The sequence below is a fragment of the Oncorhynchus masou genome, chromosome 2 (assembly GCF_036934945.1).
Source record: "Oncorhynchus masou masou isolate Uvic2021 chromosome 2, UVic_Omas_1.1, whole genome shotgun sequence".
Classification (NCBI taxonomy): Eukaryota; Metazoa; Chordata; class Actinopteri; order Salmoniformes; family Salmonidae; genus Oncorhynchus; species Oncorhynchus masou.
Window position 1 is genome coordinate 12,234,061 of NC_088213.1, and position 21,500 is coordinate 12,255,560.

Consider the following 21,500-nt stretch of genomic DNA (forward strand, 5'->3'; position numbering starts at 1 on the left):
GATACTAACAGAGTGGTGTTGGTGCTAGTACATAGATACTAACAGAGTTGTGTTGGTGCTAGTACATAGATACTAACAGAGTGGTGTTGGTGATAGTATATAGATACTAACAGAGTGGTGTTGGTGCTAGTACATAGATACTTACAGAGTGGTGTTGGTATATAGATACTTACAGAGTGGTGTTGGTGCTAGTACATAGATACTAACAGAGTGGTGTTGGTGCTAGTACATAGATACTAACAGAGTGGTGTTGGTGCTAGTACATAGATACTAACAGAGTGGTGTTGGTATATAGATACTTACAGAGTGGTATTGATGATAGTATATAAATGCTTACAGAGTGGTGTTGGTGCTAGTACATAGATACTTACAGAGTGGTGTTGGTGCTAGTACATAGATACTAACAAAGTGGTGTTGGTGCTAGTATATAGATACTAACAGAGTGGTGTTGGTGCTAGTACATAGATACTAACAGAGTGGTGTTGGTGCTAGTACATAGATACTAACAGAGTGGTGTTGGTGCTAGTACATAGATACTAACAGAGTGGTGTTGGTGCTAGTACATAGATACTTACAGAGTGGTGTTGGTGCTAGTACATAGATACTAACAGAGTGGTGTTGGTGCTAGTACATAGATACTAACAGAGTGGTGTTGGTGCTAGTACATAGATACTAACAGAGTTGTGTTGGTGCTAGTACATAGATACTAACAGAGTGGTGTTGGTGATAGTATATAGATACTAACAGAGTGGTGTTGGTGCTAGTACATAGATACTTACAGAGTGGTGTTGGTATATAGATACTTACAGAGTGGTGTTGGTGCTAGTACATAGATACTAACAGAGTGGTGTTGGTGCTAGTACATAGATACTAACAGAGTGGTGTTGGTGCTAGTACATAGATACTAACAGAGTGGTGTTGGTATATAGATACTTACAGAGTGGTATTGATGATAGTATATAAATGCTTACAGAGTGGTGTTGGTGCTAGTACATAGATACTTACAGAGTGGTGTTGGTGCTAGTACATAGATACTAACAGAGTGGTGTTGGTGCTAGTATATAGATACTAACAAAGTGGTGTCGGTGCTAGTATATAGATACTAACAGAGTGGTGTTGGTGCTAGTACATAGATACTTACAGAGTGGTGTTGGTATATAGATACTTACAGAGTGGTGTTGGTGCTAGTACATAGATACTTACAGAGTGGTGTTGGTGCTAGTACATAGATACTAACAGAGTGGTGTTGGTGCTAGTACATAGATACTAACAGAGTGGTGTTGGTGCTAGTATATAGATACTAACAGAGTGGTGTTGGTGCTAGTATATAAATGCTTACAGAGTGGTGTTGGTGCTAGTACATAGATACTTACAGAGTGGTGTTGGTGCTAGTACATAGATACTAACAGAGTGGTGTTGGTGCTAGTACATAGATACTTACAGAGTGGTGTTGGTATACAAATGCTTACAGAGTGGTGTTGGTGTTGTGTGTTCAGAGAGGGAGCTGCCTGCAGGTCTGGACCAGAGGTTGATGACCTGGGAGACAGTACAGAAGGAGAACTATCTGGCCAAACTGGAACGGCAGCATCTGGAGAGCAGTGAGGAGAGACTGAAGAGCACCTCTTCCAAGTAACTATTTGACAATGTTTTGTTTTGTAAATGGTATTGATCCATTTCCACCACGTTGTGTGTGCTGTATATTTGTAATTCTTATGAACTACCTTTAAGTCACAGTCTGTCTCCTTCAATTTGGTATTTTATATTCAATGTGTTTTTCAAATGTTTTTCTTTGTGACAAAAGGGTTCAGAGCTTATTGAAGATTGTTGGAGGATTCAAGGAGCAAGAGAAGCGAATGTCATCCATGGAAGCTCAGGTACAAAAACAGAGAGACATTGATTTATTATGCCTGGCATAACGGAACCAATAGAGTAGTCCCAAAAGTGGAAATTCGGCCGGACAACACTAGTGATGGTACATGTGTGTGTATTAAGGTGTGTAAAAGGTTTGCCTCTGTCTGTCCCACCCCCAGGTGAAGTACTGTGGGGAGGTGCTGTCCTGGATCGCTGAGTGCTTTTCCCAGAGTACACTCAAGTGTGAGAGAGAGGCCCCCAGAGTTCCATGTGAGTGATGATGCTAATGATGATCATGATGATGCTAGTGCTGATACTAGTGATGATGCTTGTGATGATGATCATGATGATACTAGTGATGATGCTAATGATAATCATGATGATACTAGTGATGATGATAATGATAATGCTAGTGAGGATACTAGTGATGACTATACTACTGATGATTCTAGTGACGATGATTATGATGATAGTAGTGATGATAGTAGTGATGATGCTAGTGATGATGCTAGTGATAATGATAGTGAGGATGCTAGTGATGATACTAGTGATGATGCTAGTGATGATGCTAGTGAGAATACTAGGGATGATACTCGCGATTATGATCATGATAGTGATGATGCTATTGATGATGCTGTTGATGATGCTATTGATGATGCTAGTGTCGTGTCTTTGGCTATGCCGGATTAATTGCTAAAACATGCTATTCTATAAAATAATTTATCCATAATTAATATCACCTGATTGAGCTAATCATGTAAATGTAATTAACTAGAGAGTCAGGCTCCACAAAATAATATTTATAGAGCTGTTATCTTCCGAATAAACTCTTAAAGATCTAGTAATATTTTTCATCAATAGCAGTCAATATCAATCGTCATCTTACTTCAGTCTCATAATCTGAAAGTTATAAATTCTTGGTTATCTGCAAGAACCCTGGCTAACAATTTGAATCAGCAATACAAAATTGGGTTTAAATACTTATTTACTAAATACCTAACCAATCACACATAACTACATATACAAAGAATGAATTATACCTGGATAATTCTTTACGTCATAAAGGAAAACGTCCCTAGCGGGCGGAACAGATATGACAGCTTGTTACACATAGGAAAAGGGGCTGGGTTGAGTGAAAGAGCGGGAAGACAGGAACAAAGGCGAAGCTGTGCTATCGTAAATACAGTATCTTATGCATTCTAAATTACCGCCCATTTGGAAAAGGAAAATGCAATAAATATTTACTCTGAGCTGCGCTTCAGTAGGTTGGTGGTAGATGGAAGACCTTGTTGCCAAACCGAGTCCTCTGTCCTTTGAAGAATGTCTCTGGTGGTCACTTGGATAAGTTGTAGTAACGTTGTTGTGTGGTAGATGGGATACTCTGTCCGTTCCTTCCTAACCTGTGGTGGCAGCTGCGGTCGCTAACTCAATGGCGAGGAGGTATCACTTCTGTCGTGAATAAGAGTTCAAAGTTCATACCATTCTCAACCAAAGCTCAGGCTGATGTTGGCTTCGTTCTGTAGTTTTATCTGAACAATTCTAACATAGGATCGTCATCCTACCTCATTGGAACAGGAAGTTATGTTGTCAAGAGCTTATATAGGAAGGGAGAGGAGGGTGTGTTTGAAAAGTTTTATAGCCCTTGTCCCTTCACAGGGGAGGGCCACTGATTGAGCAGCCCTATCTTATGAAAATCCAAATCTCACATTTTAGAAGCTAAAATCACATTTCCTCTCATCATAAATAATTTCATATTCAAACATTTATATTGAACAACCATTCCATGTGTATCCGATAACTCTGATGTGTAGACTTTCCACTGTAGAGTTTGTCAGCTTATCATTGATGAGAATGTCTCAGATGACAACCAAACTGACATCATATTCATTAAGTACCACCGCATATGTTCCATTGTTCGGATTACCAGAATATAGTTCATCTCCCCCCAAGGACTGGTGATAAAGTCAATTCATAGTATAGAAGGTGTGAACTTGTGATTTGTTGCTGTTGTTAACCTAGTGGTTATAAGTGATTTGCAGGTATGAAGCATTGTTGACAAAGTGGGTGTGTGTTCTGGGTGGGTTGTACAGAGAGGAACTGTCTGTTTAAAGCAGCATAGTCTAATTGTCAATCTTTCTTATAGCTGTCAAGGCTCCTGGTGTCACAGCTGTGAAGGCCGGCGCTTCCAGAGATCCCCCTCAGAATGTGTCAGACAAGGAGGTCGAGCCAGAGAGGAGAGAGGCTAAACTAGGTCCCTCAGGATACGGAGCCAACAAGAGGTTTCCTTACATCGACCAATAACATCCACATCAAAAGTAGTGTTTTTGGAATGTGAATCCCAGCCTGGAAATCGAACCACTAATTTTCTAAATGTTTTTAGTTTTCTAGTTGAGACATGACTGAATCGGAATCCCAAGTGCCTTATTAAAATGAAGAGCCTTGATCTAAATGTGTCTGACTGTGATTTGTGATGTACCCATGTTTTTACTCAAGAGTGCCACCACCAAATACATTAACAAATATCTCAGTACCAATAATAATTTACAAGTGACAAATACAATTTGATTTGGATTTATTGTTAAGACCCTTTGCAACCACTTATTTGAAGGAGACAAAGGAACGGATGCTTTTTTCTTCTCTAGAAAAACCATATATTTTTCCCCACTAATTGTTCTTTTTTTAACGTTTACATTTTTTTTAAACCCTTTTTCTCCCCAATTTATTGGTATCCAATTGTTAGTAGCTATTATCTTGTCTCATCAATAACAACTCCCGTACGGCTCGGGAGAGACGAAGGTTGTAAGTCATGGGTCCTCCGATACACAACTCAACCAAGCCGCACTGCTTCTTAACACAGCGCCATCCAACCCGGAAGCCAGCCGCACCAATGTGTCGGAGGAAACACTGTGCACCTGGCAACCGTATATAGCCATGTTCGTTTTTACTTCCTGTATATAGCCATGTTAGTTTCTACTTCCTGTATATAGCCATGTTAGTTTCTACTTCCTGTATAGAGCCATGTTAGTTTCTACCCTTGTATAGAGCCATGTTAGTTTCTACTCCCTGTATATAGCCATGTTAGTTTCTACTTCCTGTATATAGCCATGTTAGTTTCTACTCCCTGTATATAGCCATGTTAGTTTCTACTTCCTGTATAGAGCCATGTTAGTTTCTACTTCCTGTATATAGCCATGTTAGTTTCTACCCTTGTATACAGCCATGTTAGTTTCTACTCCCTGTATATAGCCATGTTAGTTTCTACTCCCTGTATATAGCCATGTTAGTTTCTACTTCCTGTATATAGCCATGTTAGTTTCTACTCCCTGTATAGAGCCATGTTAGTTTCTACTCCCTGTATATAGCCATGTTAGTTTCTACTTCCTGTATAGAGCCATGTTAGTTTCTACTCCCTGTATATAGCCATGTTAGTTTCTACTCCCTGTATAGAGCCATGTTAGTTTCTACTTCCTGTATAGAGCCATGTTAGTTTCTACTTCCTGTATATAGCCATGTGTAAGTCGCTCTGGATAAGAGCGTCTGCCAAATGACTTAAATGTAAATGTAAGGTTAGTTTCTACTTCCTGTATATAGCCATGTTAGTTTCTACTCCCTGTATATAGCCATGTTAGTTTCTACTCCCTGTATATAGCCATGTTAGTTTCTACTCCCTGTATAGAGCCATGTTAGTTTCTACTCCCTGTATAGAGCCATTTTAGTTTCTACTTCCTGTATAGAGCCATGTTAGTTTCTACTTCCTGTATATAGCCATGTTAGTTTCTACTCCCTGTATATAGCCATGTTAGTTTCTACTTCCTGTATACAGCCATGTTAGTTTCTACTTCCTGTATATAGCCATGTTAGTTTCTACTTCCTGTATATAGCCATGTTAGTTTCTACTTCCTGTATATAGCCATGTTAGTTTCTACTTCCTGTATAGAGCCATGTTAGTTTCTACTTCCTGTATAGAGCCATAGCCATGTTAGTTTCTACTCCCTGTATATAGCCATGTTAGTTTCTACTTCCTGTATACAGCCATGTTAGTTTCTACTTCCTGTATATAGCCATGTTAGTTTCTACTTCCTGTATAGAGCCATGTTAGTTTCTACTTCCTGTATATAGCCATGTTAGTTTCTACTTCCTGTATTTAGCCATGTTAGTTTCTACTTCCTGTATAGAGCCATGTTATTTTCTACTTCCTGTATATAGCCATGTTATTTTCTACTTCCTGTATATAGCCATGTTAGTTTCTACTTCCTGTATATAGCCATGTTAGTTTCTACTTCCTGTATACAGCCATGTTATTGTTTTCTTATTATTGTTATTCACTGTGTATTTATTCCTCATGTTGCTATTTCTATTTAATCCTTTATCTTTAACTCTGCGGTGTTGGTAAATGACCAGTCCGGAAGAATTTCACTCTTAGTCTACATCTGTTGTTTACAAAGCATGAGACAAATAACACTTTTATTTGGTTAGTGCATTGAAACTCAGTACGAATCTCATTTGCTAGATTTATTTATTTAACTAGGCAAGTCAGTTAAGAACAAATTGTTATTTACAATGACGGCCAACCAAAAGGCCTCCTGTGGGGACGGGGGCTGTGATTAAAAATATGAAATATCGGACAAAACAAACATCATGACAAGACAGACAACACTACATAAAGAGAGACCTAAGACAACAACAGCACGGCAGCAACACAATATGACAACACAGCATGGTAGCAACACAAACTGACAACATGGTAGCAGCACAACATGGTAGCAGCATAAAACATGATACAAACATTATTGCGCACAGACAACAACACAAAGGGCAAGAAGGTAGAGACAACCATTCATCACGCAAGTGTCCATGTTGTTGGACATTGGACATAGATGTCGGACATTCATTCCCTCTCAGAGAAAGGCACCCATAGATCCTGCTACAGCCTAACATACTTCAAGCAGGACAACATACAGGACCTCCAGAAAGTATTCACACCCCGTGACTTTTTCCACATGTTGTTGTGTTACAGACGGAATTTAAAATGGATTCAACTTAGATTTTTTTTGTCACTGGCCGACACACAATAATGTCAGTGGGATTACATACAAGATACATGCGTCGTTCCTAACTCAGCTGCTGCAGAGGAAGGAAACCACTCAGGGATTTCACCATGAGGCCAATGGTGACTTTAAAACAGTTACAGAGTTTAATGGCTGTGATAGGAGAACACTGAGGATGGATCAACAACATTGTAGATACTCCACAATACTAACCTAAATGACAGAGTGAAAAGAAGGAAGCCTGTACAGAATATAAAAATATTCCAAAACATGCATCCTGTTTGCAACAAAGCACTAATGTCATACTGCAACATGTGGCAAAGCAACACAACACAGTAAGGCATACATGTCCACACAAATATATTCAACTTATTCCACAAGAAACAATCAAAAGTCCAGTGGGACTTAACGTATGAGAGTAAGTTATCCATTCTGGTGAGTGAGGATGTCTCCATGGCTCCATAGCCTCATCCAACTGTAGCGACTGTATGATGCGGTACGGTCAACATCCATTGATGTGATGTAAGGCCACAAAATAAAACAGACAGACACAGAGAGAACATTTATTATCAATGACGGCCTAGGAACAGTGGGTTAACTGCCCGTTTCTAGGGCAGAACAACAGTCAGCTCAGGGATTCGATCTAGAAACCTTCCAGTTACTAGTCCAACGCGGCTACCTGCTGCCCCTATTGATCTGGCTGTGTCAAAACGAGTCCGATTTTATAGCTATGTAGGAATCCCTTGCCGATTTAAAACTTGTGCCTAATATGGACAAAACTAAATACATGTTTTTAAACTCTCGTAAGAACGTTTCAGATGAACTCCATGTTCTCTCATTAGATGGTTCTCCAATCGAACGTGTTCCAGCATATAAATAATAAGGCATTTGGATTGATATGGATTTGACGTTTAAAATAAACATAGATGAGCTGGTTAAGAAGCTAAGACTTAAAGCGGTCTTTTTTTCTACAGAATGACCGAGCCCTTCTCTCAGCAGTAGGAAGCAGATTATTCAGTCAACCTTTACATCTGTTCTCCATTATGGTGATTATTTATCCAAATGCAGATGCTACTAGTCTTAAAGCTATGGATTCCATCTGCCACGTTGGCCTTCGTTGTTACGGGCGACAGATTTGATACTCATCACAACACTGCATCCTGTATCAAAAGGTTGGCTGGACTTCGCTAAAGACCCATAGGTCTCTACATTACTCCCTTTTTGTTTACAAGGCCCTGCTTCATAAACTTCCGTCTTATCGAACTTTTCTTCTGAAGTATAGACACCCGAGATGCCTAACCCGTTAACTCGATGTTCCTAGGGTCTCCACCGAGCTAGGTAAATCTGGTTTTAGCTTAAATGCACCACATTGACCCAAAAAATATAAATACATTACATTTTGATGTTCTGGTGCTGTTTGAGGCAATTTAATGTATTGATTGGAGACATACTTGTGGAGGAATGTAACTTTCTCTGAATGATTTGTGATGTTTTAATAGTGCTTAACATGACTATTTTGTATTGTAATATGTTGTGTATATTTATATTGTATTATACAGGGCACATATGGAAAAGAAACCTTGGTCTCAATTTCTTCCCTGTTAAAATAAAATGTTAAAAACAAAATGATAGATGCATGATTAGCCCATATTGCTGTCCTGCCTGAGCATTTCCAAATGTAACGAGTACATTTGGGTGTCAGGGAAAATGTATGGAGTAAAATGTACATTATTTTCTTTAGAAATGTAGTGGAGTAAAAGTTGTCAAAAATATAAATAGGAAAGTACAGATAACACCAAAAGAAAAACACACGTAGTACTTAAGTACTTTACACCACTGTGTATACCAACTCATTCATATGTCACTGCTTATTGTATGTCCTAACGCACAGCCATTGTTCAGGAAATCTCTTCTCCAGAAGACGTCTTAATGCACAGCTCTTTTGTCTGGGAAGATGTGGCATGTTTTAAGACCAGGTTAGGACTGTTGCCCCATCTTCCCTGTATGATCCTCCAACCAGAAGACCAGGGAAGATGTGGCATGTTTTAAGACCAGGTTAGGACGTTGCCCCATCTTCCCTGTATGATCCTCCAACCAGAAGACCAGGGAAGATGTGGCATGTTTTAAGACCAGGTTAGGACGTTGCCCCATCTTCCCTGTATGATCCTCCAACCAGAAGACCAGGTTAGGACGTTGCCCCATCTTCCCTGTATGATCCTCCAATCAGAAGACCAGGTTAGGACCGTTGCCCCATCTTCCCTGTATGATCCTCCAATCAGAAGACCAGGTTAGGACGTTGCCCCATCTTCCCCGTATGATCCTCCAACCAGAAGACCAGGTTAGGACCGTTGCCCCATCTTCCCCCATTGATCCTCCAACTAGAAGACCAGGTTAGGACCGTTGCCCCATCTTCCCTGTATGATCCTCCAACCAGAAGACCAGGTTAGGACATTGTCCCATCTTCCCTGTATGATCCTCCAACCAGAAGACCAGGTTAGGACCGTTGCCCCATCTTCCCTGTATGATCCTCCAACCAGAAGACCAGGTTAGGACCGTTGCCCCATCTTCCCTGTATGATCCTCCAACCAGAAGACCAGGTTAGGACCGTTGCCCCATCTTCCCTGTATGATCCTCCAACCAGAAGACCAGGTTAGGACATTGCCCCATCTTCCCTGTATGATCCTCCAACCAGAAGACCAGGTTAGGACGTTGCCCCATCTTCCCTGTATGATCCTCCAACCAGAAGACCAGGTTAGGACCGTTGCCCCATCTTCCCTGTATGATCCTCCAACCAGAAGACCAGGTTAGGACGTTGCCCCATCTTCCCTGTATGATCCTCCAACCAGAAGACCAGGTTAGGACCGTTGCCCCATCTTCCCTGTATGATCCTCCAACCAGAAGACCAGGTTAGGACATTGCCCCATCTTCCCTGTATGATCCTCCAACCAGAAGACCAGGTTAGGACGTTGCCCCATCTTCCCTGTATGATCCTCCAACCAGAAGACCAGGTTAGGAAGTTGCCCCATCTTCCCTGTATGATCCTCCAACCAGAAGACCAGGTTAGGAAGTTGCCCCATCTTCCCTGTATGATTCTCCAACCAGAAGACCAGGTTAGGACCGTTGCCCCATCTTCCCTGTATGATCCTCCAACCAGAAGACCAGGTTAGGACCGTTGCCCCATCTTCCCTGTATGATCCTCCAACCAGAAGACCAGGTTAGGACCGTTGCCCCATCTTCCCTGTATGATCCTCCAACCAGAAGACCAGGTTAGGACCGTTGCCCCATCTTCCCTGTATGATCCTCCAACCAGAAGACCAGGTTAGGACCGTTGCCCCATCTTCCCTGTATAATCCTCCAACCAGAAGACCAGGTTAGTACCGTTACCCCATCTTCCCTGTATGATCCTCCAATCAGAAGACCAGGTTAGGACCGTTGCCCCATCTTCCCTGTATGATCCTCCAACCAGAAGACCAGGGAAATGCCAGTGATCCTCACTCTCTTCATCCAGGATGTACAATAAGTTGATAGGTAGTTCTGCGTCTGGTCATCTCCTGCCTACAGATGGTCCTGCCCCAGCCCTCACTGTGCTTTGTAGAAAGCGCTAAAAGGGATTCATTTGATTGAGTATCTCTGTCCCCTTCCTAATCGCCAACAGAAATACACTTCTAGTAACATCTTATTTAATTGGCTTCTTTAATGCCATCATAACGTTGTCATAAACATGACTTTGTGCTTGACATAAATATCATAAACTGTAATAGCCTGTTATGATAATTAACAAGACTTTGTCGGTCTCCACTACAAATCTGTCACAAAGAACGATGCACTGAAACCAAAGTCATGTTTATTACAACCTAATGTAGGCACCATAAGACATTTTGAAATCCTATCTATTTTGAGCAGTACAGTAGCCTGCGACACATTGCTGGATCAGTGATGGAACACAGAGCTTGGGACTTTGAACGTTCTGTCTGCAAATAGATGATTGTGAGATCGGCTTTAAAGTTCTGAACCCTCATTGATTTGAACGGTGTCAGCTATTTTTTTTTTAAATCTTGTATTCTTTTGAACTTAACATGAATTGGGGTATTTAGAGGAATATATAGGTAGAGAACATTGAACAGAATAAGGCTAATGTCAATAACTCAATCTTGACAAAAATGCAGATAAAACCCATACAGCCCCAAGCTCTCAACTTGTTGCAGGAAACCTTGTTGTTCATCGCCACCAACATCCAGTCCATCACTCAACAGCTACAGCAAAGAAAAGCCTTTTGGAGTTGGAGATAAAACCCACAACTGAGCCGTACACTTTCCCATGATGTTGGTCATGACTGAACCCAATGCAATGATCCTGTGTGATACAACAACTCAGGAAAATGGCAAACTGATACTTTGTACTGATAACGTTGGTGGCGTTTGACCTCGTCACTTGGAACGTTAAAAGTGTCCTCACAGCGAGGCCTCGGGCCCTCTGGGCTGCATGGCCGCCCCCTCGCGCCTTAGGGCGGTGTCGAAGCGCGGCGTCACCTCGCAGCGCACCAGCAGCGTGTCGTCGTGCACAAACCCCCGCTGCTGTAGCTCCATCAAGTGCAGAAAGGTGACATAGCCAAAGCCCTTGGGGTTCCTCTGGATGGTGGGCCTCTGGAAGGCCTGCAGGTCGGGCTTGGTCTCCATCACCTCCACATGGTGCTGGCCCTCAGGCCCCTGGTCCAGCACGGCCAGCCGGATGGTGCCTTGGAAGGGCCACGACAGCTGCCCATCAAATTCCCCCTGCATGGTGTGAACGAACAGTGAGATGTAGTTGGAGCAGCGCTGTGCCGAGGGCGTTTGGAGGTGGAGGCGCAGACACAGCTTGTAGCCCGGCCGGCCCGTGTAGAAGCCAGGGCTGTGCACCACAACAGGCTGTCCTGCAGCCTGGGTACGTAGGTAGCCCGAGAAGCCCTCCAAGGGCCACACGTACACGCCCTGGCACTGCTTGGCCTCCAGCTCCTTCAGGTTCTCCTCCAGCGAGGTGACCTTACGACGGAGCTCCGCCACCAGCCCCGCCTGGGGGGGGATAATGATAATAGAAAACAAAATGGTTGTTTAGTTGGAGACGTTTTTCATTCAAACAAGTGAATTCAACGTCACAAATGAGAGAATGAATTTGTTATCTGTTCCACCTGAATGCTCAGCTCACGGAGCTGGTGGTCCTGCCGCACGAGACGGCCCTCCAGCTGCTGGGTGGTCTCCCGCATGGTCTGCAGTTCCCCGCAGCACTGGCAGGGGGCGCCACTGCTGCTAGCTCCGGGGTGTGCCCCCAGCTCTGCGGCGGCAGCCCCTCGGTCCTCAGAAGAAGGTGGCTGGGTGTAGCCCGTAAGGCTGTGCCTGTGCAGGTACTCAGCCATGCAGCGCATGTGCATCTGAGTGAACTCCTGCATGTGCTGCGCCAGGTCATTACGCTGCATCTGAAATAGCACATAAAGACTTTAAAAAAAAGCCACTGTGTTGAACCAAGGTTGGAAGTGGAAGCCTTGTCCGGTTTAAAAACCCTCTTTTGTTAGACCTGAAAGTATCGGCTGGATGGGAGTAGATGTGGAAACTCTACCTAGTCCTGCCAGAGGCCACGAGAAGTGGATCTTGGGTATCTCGGTTATGGGGTTTGTTTTAGACAAGGCAAAGTAGTCACAGAACATAGGTGGTAAATGACTCAAAGTGTTGAGGTTGACTCAAACTCAGTGACCTACCATCTCTCGACATCCAAAAGTGCTGAAGGTACAGGCAATCGGAGCCTTCGGACAGTCTGTGTCATAGTGAGATTCCAACTGAAACAGAAACAGCACCGAGTCAGATCCTACATCGCTTGACCTGTGTAGAAACTTGTTACAAAGAGATACTTTTTCCATAGGAAAGGTAGGCAACCTATCTGTGTCCAAGGGCTAGCATTGCGGTCCATTGCCGCCCAGCAAAGCTTAGCAGTCCACAATCATTCATGAACGATTGAGTTAAACATAGGTTTGTGTGGGCCGCAAGCAGATGTGAACCGGACCAAAATCTGCCAGCGAGCCACATGTTGGAGACTCCTGCTCTACATCATCATCATCATCATCTCATAAGTTTAGTAATCAGGACTCCTGCTCTACACCACCATCATCATCTCATAGGTTTAGTAATCAGGACTACTGCTCTACACCATCATCATCTCATAGGTTTAGTAATCAGGGCTACTGCTCTACACCACCATCATCTCATAGGTTTAGTAATCAGGGCTACTGCTCTACACCATCATCATCTCATAGGTTTAGTAATCAGGACTACTGCTCTACACCACCATCATCATCTCATAGGTTTAGTAATCAGGACTACTGCTCTACACCATCATCATCTCATAGGTTTAGTAATCAGGGCTACTGCTCTACACCACCACCATCATCATCATCTCATAGGTTTAGTAATCAGGACTACTGCTCTACACCACCACCACCATCATCTCATAGGTTTAGTAATCAGGGCTACTGCTCTACACCATCATCTCATAGGTTTAGTAATCAGGACTACTGCTCTACACCATCATCATCTCATAGGTTTAGTAATCAGGGCTACTGCTCTACACCATCATCTCATAGGTTTAGTAATCAGGGCTACTGCTCTACACCATCATCTCATAGGTTTAGTAATCAGGACTACTGCTCTACACCACCATCATCTCATAGGTTTAGTAATCAGGACTACTGCTCTACACCATCATCATCTCATAGGTTTAGTAATCAGGGCTACTGCTCTACACCACCATCATCATCTCATAGGTTTAGTAATCAGGGCTACTGCTCTACAACATCATCATCATCTCATAGGTTTAGTAATCAGGGCTACTGCTCTACACCACCATCATCATCTCATAGGTTTAGTAATCAGGACTACTGCTCTACACCACCATCATCATCTCATAGGTTTAGTAATCAGGGCTACTGCTCTACAACATCATCATCATCTCATAGGTTTAGTAATCAGGACTACTGCTCTACACCACCATCATCATCTCATAGGTTTAGTAAGCAGGACTACTGCTCTACACCACCATCATCATCTCATAGGTTTAGTAATCAGGACTACTGCTCTACACCATCATCATCATCTCATAGGTTTAGTAATCAGGACTACTGCTCTACACCATCATCATCATCTCATAGGTTTAGTAATCAGGACTACTGCTCTACACCACCATCATCATCTCATAGGTTTAGTAATCAGGACTACTGCTCTACACCATCATCATCATCATCTCATAGGTTTAGTAATCAGGACTACTGCTCTACACCACCACCATCATCATCTCATAGGTTTAGTAATCAGGGCTACTGCTCTACACCATCATCATCTCATAGGTTTAGTAATCAGGACTACTGCTCTACACCACCACCATCATCATCTCATAGGTTTAGTAATCAGGGCTACTGCTCTACACCACCATCATCATCATCTCATAGGTTTAGTAATCAGGACTACTGCTCTACACCACCATCATCTCATAGGTTTAGTAATCAGGGCTACTGCTCTACACCATCATCATCATCTCATAGGTTTAGTAATCAGGACTCCTGCTCTACACCACCATCATCTCATAGGATAGGATAAGTAATCCTTCTCACCCCCCCTTAATGATTTAGATGCACTATTGTGAAGTGGCTGTTCCACTGGATGTCGGAAGGTGAATTCACCAATTTGTGGGTCGCTCTGGATAGGAGCGTCTGCTAAATGACTTAAATGTAAATGTAAATATGCACCATGGTCATTGCATTGCATTTGGGTCATTTGGCGGACGCTCTTGTCCGGAGCGGCTTGCAGGTTGGTGGGTTCGCCTTCTGACATCCAGTGGAACAGTTATCTACATTGTGTCTGTAGTGTTAGTTATCTGCATTGTGTCCATAGTGTTAGTTATCTACATTGTGTCCATAGTGTTAGTTATCTACATTGTGTCCATAGTGTTAGTTATCTACATTGTGTCTATAGTGTTAGTTATCTACATTGTGTCCATAGTGTTAGTTATCTACATTGTGTCCATAGTGTTAGTTATCTACATTGTGTCTATAGTGTTAGTTATCTACATTGTGTCTATAGTGTTAGTTATCTACATTGTGTCCATAATGTTACTTATCTACATTGTGTCCATAATGTTAGTTATCTACATTGTGTCCATAATGTTAGTTATCTACATTGTGTCTATAGTGTTAGTTATCTACATTGTGTCTATAGTGTTATCTACATTGTGTCCACGGTGTTGGTTGTCTGCATTGTGTCTATAGTGTTGGTTATCTGCATTGTGTCCATAGTGTTAGTTATCTGCATTGTGTCTATAGTGTTGGTTAACTGGCGGTGTGGACGCGTTGTGGATGGCTGGCACTGTGGACACAATGTGGATGGCTAACAGTGTGGACACATTGTAGATATCTGCATTGTGTCTATAGTGTTAGTTGTCTATATTGTGTCTATAGTGTTAGTTATCTACAATGGATGTCATAAGGTGAATTCACCAATTTGTAAGTCGCTCTGGATAAGAGCGTCTGCCAAATGACTTAAATGTTAAATGTTAAATGTCATAGGTTTAGTAATCAGGACTACTGCTCTACACCATCATCATCATCATCATATAGGTTTAGTAATCAGGACTACTGCTCTACACCATCATCAACATCTCATAGGTTTAGTAATCAGGGCTACTGCTCTACACCATCACAATCATCTCATAAGTTTAGTAATCAGGGCTACTGCTCTACACCACCATCATCATCATCATCATCTCATAGGTTTAGTAATCAGGGTTACTGCTCTACACCACCACCATCATCTCATAGGTTTAGTAATCAGGACTACTGCTCTACACCATCATCATCATCTCATAGGTTTAGTAATCAGGACTACTGCTCTACACCATCATCATCATCTCATAGGTTTAGTAATCAGGACTACTGCTCTACACCATCATCATCATCTCATAGGTTTAGTAATCAGGACTACTGCTCTACACCATCATCATCTCATAGGTTTAGTAATCAGGACTACTGCTCTACACCACCATCATCTCATAGGTTTAGTAATCAGGACTACTGCTCTACACCACCACCACCATCATCATCATCTCATAGGTTTAGTAATCAGGGCTACTGCTCTACACCACCATCATCTCATAGGTTTAGTAATCAGGACTACTGCTCTACACCACCACCACCATCATCATCTCATAGGTTTAGTAATCAGGACTACTGCTCTACACCACCACCACCATCATCATCTCATAGGTTTAGTAATCAGGACTACTGCTCTACACCACCATCATCATCATCTCATAGGTTTAGTAATCAGGACTACTGCTCTACACCACCATCATCATCTCATAGGTTTAGTAATCAGGGCTACTGCTCTACACCATCATCATCTCATAGGTTTAGTAATCAGGACTCCTGCTCTACACCATCATCATCATCTCATAGGTTTAGTAATCAGGACTACTGCTCTACACCATCATCATCATCATCTCATAGGTTTAGTAATCAGGACTACTGCTCTACACCATCATCATCATCATCTCATAGGTTTAGTAATCAGGACTACTGCTCTACACCACCATCATCATCTCATAGGTTTAGTAATCAGGGCTACTGCTCTACACCATCACCATCATCATCATCTCATAGGTTTAGTAATCAGGACTACTGCTCTACACCATCATCATCATCTCATAGGTTTAGTAATCAGGACTACTGCTCTACACCACCATCATCATCTCATAGGTTTAGTAATCAGGGCTACTGCTCTACACCATCACCATCATCATCATCTCATAGGTTTAGTAATCAGGGCTACTGCTCTACACCATCATCATCTCATAGGTTTAGTAATCAGGACTCCTGCTCTACACCATCATCATCATCTCATAGGTTTAGTAATCAGGACTACTGCTCTACACCATCATCATCATCATCTCATAGGTTTAGTAATCAGGACTACTGCTCTACACCATCATCATCATCATCTCATAGGTTTAGTAATCAGGACTACTGCTCTACACCACCATCATCATCTCATAGGTTTAGTAATCAGGGCTACTGCTCTACACCATCACCATCATCATCATCTCATAGGTTTAGTAATCAGGACTACTGCTCTACACCATCATCATCATCTCATAGGTTTAGTAATCAGGACTACTGCTCTACACCACCATCATCTCATAGGTTTAGTAATCAGGGCTACTGCTCTACACCACCATCATCTCATAGGTTTAGTAATCAGCTAAATCTAAACAGCAGCCATCAGGTCTCCATCCCCACCTGGTCTCTGATGAGCTCCATACCGCAGTACTGACACACCACGTTGGCAAAGGGACACAGCGACTCATGAATCTGAGGACACAACAAAAACAATGTTCAAAAGGCTGTCACATGACCAGCTTCAGAAATAACAGACAGTCTGTCCACGTTTTTCAGTGAACATTAAAGGGGAGCTCAAATGGAGAACGAACACAGTTTCTTACTGACTGAGTCTATGGTCACGTTTTCTTTGAAAGCGCTGTGCTGCTAACTAAGCTAACTGAGGCGGTGCACCCGGTAGTCAATCCAATGAATCTTGATTTATTCAGGATAGTGCACTCAGCGTGAATAAGTTGGTGATGCTTTACCTTGCTGTCCTCGTAAACAAAGCTCTCTACACAGTCGGGGCAGGACACAGGTCTCCGCTGGCAGTGTTGGCTTTGGTGCATCTCCAGCTGGCTCTTCCACACCGCATCCTGGCACAGCGGACAAGGCACGGTGGCAAACTCACATTTCGTAACATGGCCCTGGCAAGGTGAGATGGCAGAGTGAGCTAATCATTTGGTTTCAACATGGCAACACGGTTGAGGTGATATGAACTAAGGTGTCAGCCATTGTCTGTGGAGACGGATGCCTACATCCAGGCGGCGAAGCTCCATTTTGTCAGTGCAGCCTACGTTGGTGCAGCGCACCGTTAGGGAGAGGATCTCCCGCTTGGCAAAGTTATCTGGGAACAGCTGGTCTTCCCGCAGTACCTCGTTATCCACTGGACACCTCTGCCCTGTATCACTGGGGGGAAGAACGAAAGAGAGAGCGAGATCAGTATGATGCTTGGGACCAGGGTTTCATTCATTAATCAACAGGAGAAACCATTTTAAAATGGAGGTAGGCCCTACTACCTGAACTTGTCCAATGAGAAGGCTCCTTTTTGAGATCACTTACAACCATTATCGTTTGAGGACTAATTCATTTGAAAAAAAAAAAAACTGTCCATGTATTCATCATCATCTTGTGAAAAGGGACACACAAATACGTGTCATTTAGCAAATTGAGAAAAGAAAATGAAAAACACAGAATAAAAAACATCACAACAGTGCTGCAATAACGACGGTAGCTTGGTACTGTAATTGTGGGGGAAGTGAAGGTCGTGACAGAGCAAATCACCCAGAATATGGCCAATCATTTATCCAGTAAGTCAGTAACCCAAGAGGCTGTCATTGCCCACCAAATCAGTGAATGATTGACAGTCATCGATAATCCCAACTGTTATGTCACGTGGCTGTTGTAATGCATAGCTATATGATGTATAGAGATGTTCTGCAATTATAGAATCACCTGCATTGCCCATCTTATCTGGTGGCCGACAAAAATCATTATAGAGTTGAATATTTACAGGCACACGACTATGACCTCTCCAGGAGTCAAAGCAAAAACTTGAGTCGATCTCAGACTGGCGCAAAAACATTTGTCTCCAGCGCCACATGGGGATTTCAAAACTCTATGGAGGGCCACACAGATCTTTCCATGACCGATTTGATTGTCAAAATCGATACGAGGGCCAGAAAAAGGGAATTTATATGAATATTAGGTCTATTGTTATTTCTACATACTCTCTCTCGTTTTAGATGTTCCTGTGAGCTGCAGGGTTTTAAAAAACAAACAAATAAACCTCACGCGTCATCCCTATGACAGAAATGCAGCATGGCGACAGATAACCATTGGCTAACCACGGCACATTGACATGGATGCTGTACTGCTGTAATAGTAAGGTTGATTCATGAAATAAATAAATGACCTTTAACCCCTGCGTCTCTCATTAGAGGAGCTGTGATTATAAAAACGCCCGTAGTTCAGTTCTCTGTCCTCAACAACTTTAAATGTTGACAATAAACATGCAGAGATAATTGTGGGTGCAGGGTTAAAGAAATAAGCAAATATTGTTATTTAAATCCTGCAGGGTATTTTCCCAAAGCAGGATACAGAAAGTTCGATAACTAACATGTAAATGCATCATTATCCTGTAAGTATGGGTACCGGGGAGGCTTACCGGATGGATTTCTCGATGCAGCTGCGGCAGAAGCGATGGCCGCACGGCGTCTGCACGGCTGCCCTCAGGGCCATGAGGCAGATGGGGCACTCGTACTTGCTCTCCAGCGGAGGGTCGAACTCCACGTCGTAGCCTTGCAGTGGGGCGCCGCCCTGTAGGCTGGTGGGGGTACTCTCCGTGGGGCTCAGCGCAGAGTCACTGCTCTCTTTCTCCAGCATGGCCAGCGCACAGTTGGACAGCTGTGACGCGGCCGCCCCACCACAACACGCTCCATCATTCTCCAGGCTGCTCTTATCACTCTCAAAGCAGGACATCTACACAGGGCGGAGAAAAACGTGGAGAAAGAGATACGAACCATTACCCCTCCACAAGTATTCACAAAGTGTTTTATTACACTGAAAATATGCCTTCTGTTGAAATCACTGGGCTATGTTTCTCTCTCAGACGGTTGGAATGTGTGTCATCAGTTCCACTTGGACTCAACTGTCTCCTGAGCTCTGTTCTCAGATCAGCCCGAGATAAGAAACTTCATAATGACTGTACATGACTCAGGGGACCAAAGGTAAAGATATGCCACAAAGGAGACAACACCGAGCGAACATCCTCAATTCAATGCCTTTTGCGTTAGCCAATTGACATGGTGGTTACAGTCTGAAACTACAGTAATTTACCTATATAGGGCTAGAAATTATCTTGCGAGCTTAAAAACCAGCAATCTGGGTTGCTAGCTTGTCAGGTCAGGGGCACAATAGGCGGGGGAATCTCAGTTCCTCATGCATTTCAAACAAAGTAGCTGGATATCTAATATTTCAGATAGTATGTCAATATCTGTAAACCACAAAACCTGTCTGATCTCGTGGTAACATAAGTGGTTAGCTGTTCAATATCCGAAGATCAAATATGAGAAGACAAGTTCAAAAGCAAGTAATAATCACAAATCATTGCATAAGTTAACGTTAGCTGGCTAGCGGTGTGGTAGCGATGATGCTGACACGGAACTTCGAAGTGCTTGCGATGACATTTCAACAAACTAACAAAACTAAACACTGTAATAAACACATGTATGCATGATTCGTGTATTAGTCCATGGTGTTGGAATATTTGACAATATGCGTGTTAATGCTTACCGCAGCCTTGAAAGTACCTCAGTTTTCTTGACTAACTCTCCTTAGCTAATTAATTACTTCCTGCATTTTCGTCACCCTTCTTCTCTGCCTCATTGGTGGTTTATGCCGGGTGGCAAAGGAATGAGTAGGACATTACCGCCACTGACTGGACGGGGTGAAAATAAAAAAACGGTTCTAATTTTATTCAGAAACACATTCTACAGTTTTTATTTAATTAAAGAAACACAATCGAGATGTAATTTAAACACTTTATACCGTTGTTTTTAATGACAAAAGGGTCATCAGAGCAACTTATACAAATACATACACATTCTTCCCCTAGGAACCTTTTTTCACCCCTACATCAATCTCTTCCTTCACCACCACTTGGTTTCCAACGTCCTTATTATATCCTCCATCTTTTCAGTCCTGGTTTGAAAACATCCTTGTCTCCTAACCCCTCATGACCTCCAGGGCCACCCTGCAGCTCATGGCCACTCTGCAGCTCACACAGGTGTGGGTGTAGTCCTCCTCCCCAAGTTTCATCTCCTCATATCTCTTCAGCTCAGAGTCCTGAGTGACCAACATCCATTCCAAGCACTGACTGCACTGCGCACAGACTTCCTTTGTAGGTGGTTGGGCTTCTAGTATGACAAAGGTTCTTCCTTTAATCCCATTGTACTGCAATGCAAACAGAGTGATTAAAGCCCAAGTCAGTTTAAAAGCTCAAATAAATAAAATTGGCATATTTTTCAGTCTTTAATAATACCTATTCCTATTATATTTGATTCATTCATTCATTCATTGGTTATTTTAGTTGTGACTTGTGAGTCTAAACACGGTCAGTCTCCAACTTACAGGCAGCTTTCTTGGTGAGGTGGAGACTGAGTCCCTCCCGCAGCGCAGCAGAGACAGGGGGATTTGTCTGGTGGTGGGGTGCTCTTTGCAGCAGAAGCTGAACACACTGGCAGCCAGGTAAACATCCCAACGATCAGGATGTTCTTTCACCAAATCTGACACCCACCTGTCCAGGTATATGATAAAACGCGTGAAACAAAACACATGCATATTATAACAAGTCAGCTGGCATAGCGTGTCATGTGTTTGGATTCAGAAAACTGACAAAAGATTATTGCAATTATTACCCAGTTCTATTTTGC

The 21,500-nt window shown here is 42.7% G+C and overlaps 2 protein-coding genes across 3 annotated transcripts in view; one reads left to right on the forward strand and one right to left on the reverse strand.

The window, feature by feature from the left end:
* Positions 1–4,300, forward strand: part of trpm5 (transient receptor potential cation channel, subfamily M, member 5) — a 53,369-nt gene extending 49,069 nt beyond the window's left edge. For both annotated transcript variants that reach the window (XM_064987548.1, XM_064987553.1), the window contains 4 exons: positions 1,497–1,629; positions 1,802–1,874; positions 2,031–2,121; positions 3,995–4,300. In XM_064987548.1, the coding sequence (XP_064843620.1) occupies positions 1,497–1,629; positions 1,802–1,874; positions 2,031–2,121; positions 3,995–4,152 (455 nt within the window). In that variant the 3' untranslated portion in view covers positions 4,153–4,300. The remainder of the gene's footprint in view (positions 1–1,496; positions 1,630–1,801; positions 1,875–2,030; positions 2,122–3,994) is intronic.
* Positions 4,301–6,350: 2,050 nt separating this feature from the next.
* On the reverse strand, positions 6,351–20,443 carry traf6 (TNF receptor-associated factor 6). The gene is made up of 8 exons (XM_064987620.1): positions 20,362–20,443; positions 19,235–19,548; positions 17,826–17,976; positions 17,556–17,714; positions 17,209–17,280; positions 12,628–12,705; positions 12,064–12,348; positions 6,351–11,947 (listed from the first exon to the last, which is right to left on the reverse strand). The coding sequence occupies exons 2-8, from the start codon at positions 19,546–19,548 to the stop codon at positions 11,351–11,353; spliced, it is 1,656 nt and encodes a 551-aa protein (XP_064843692.1). The 5' UTR covers positions 20,362–20,443; the 3' UTR covers positions 6,351–11,350.
* Between the last annotated feature and the right edge of the window lie 1,057 nt (positions 20,444–21,500).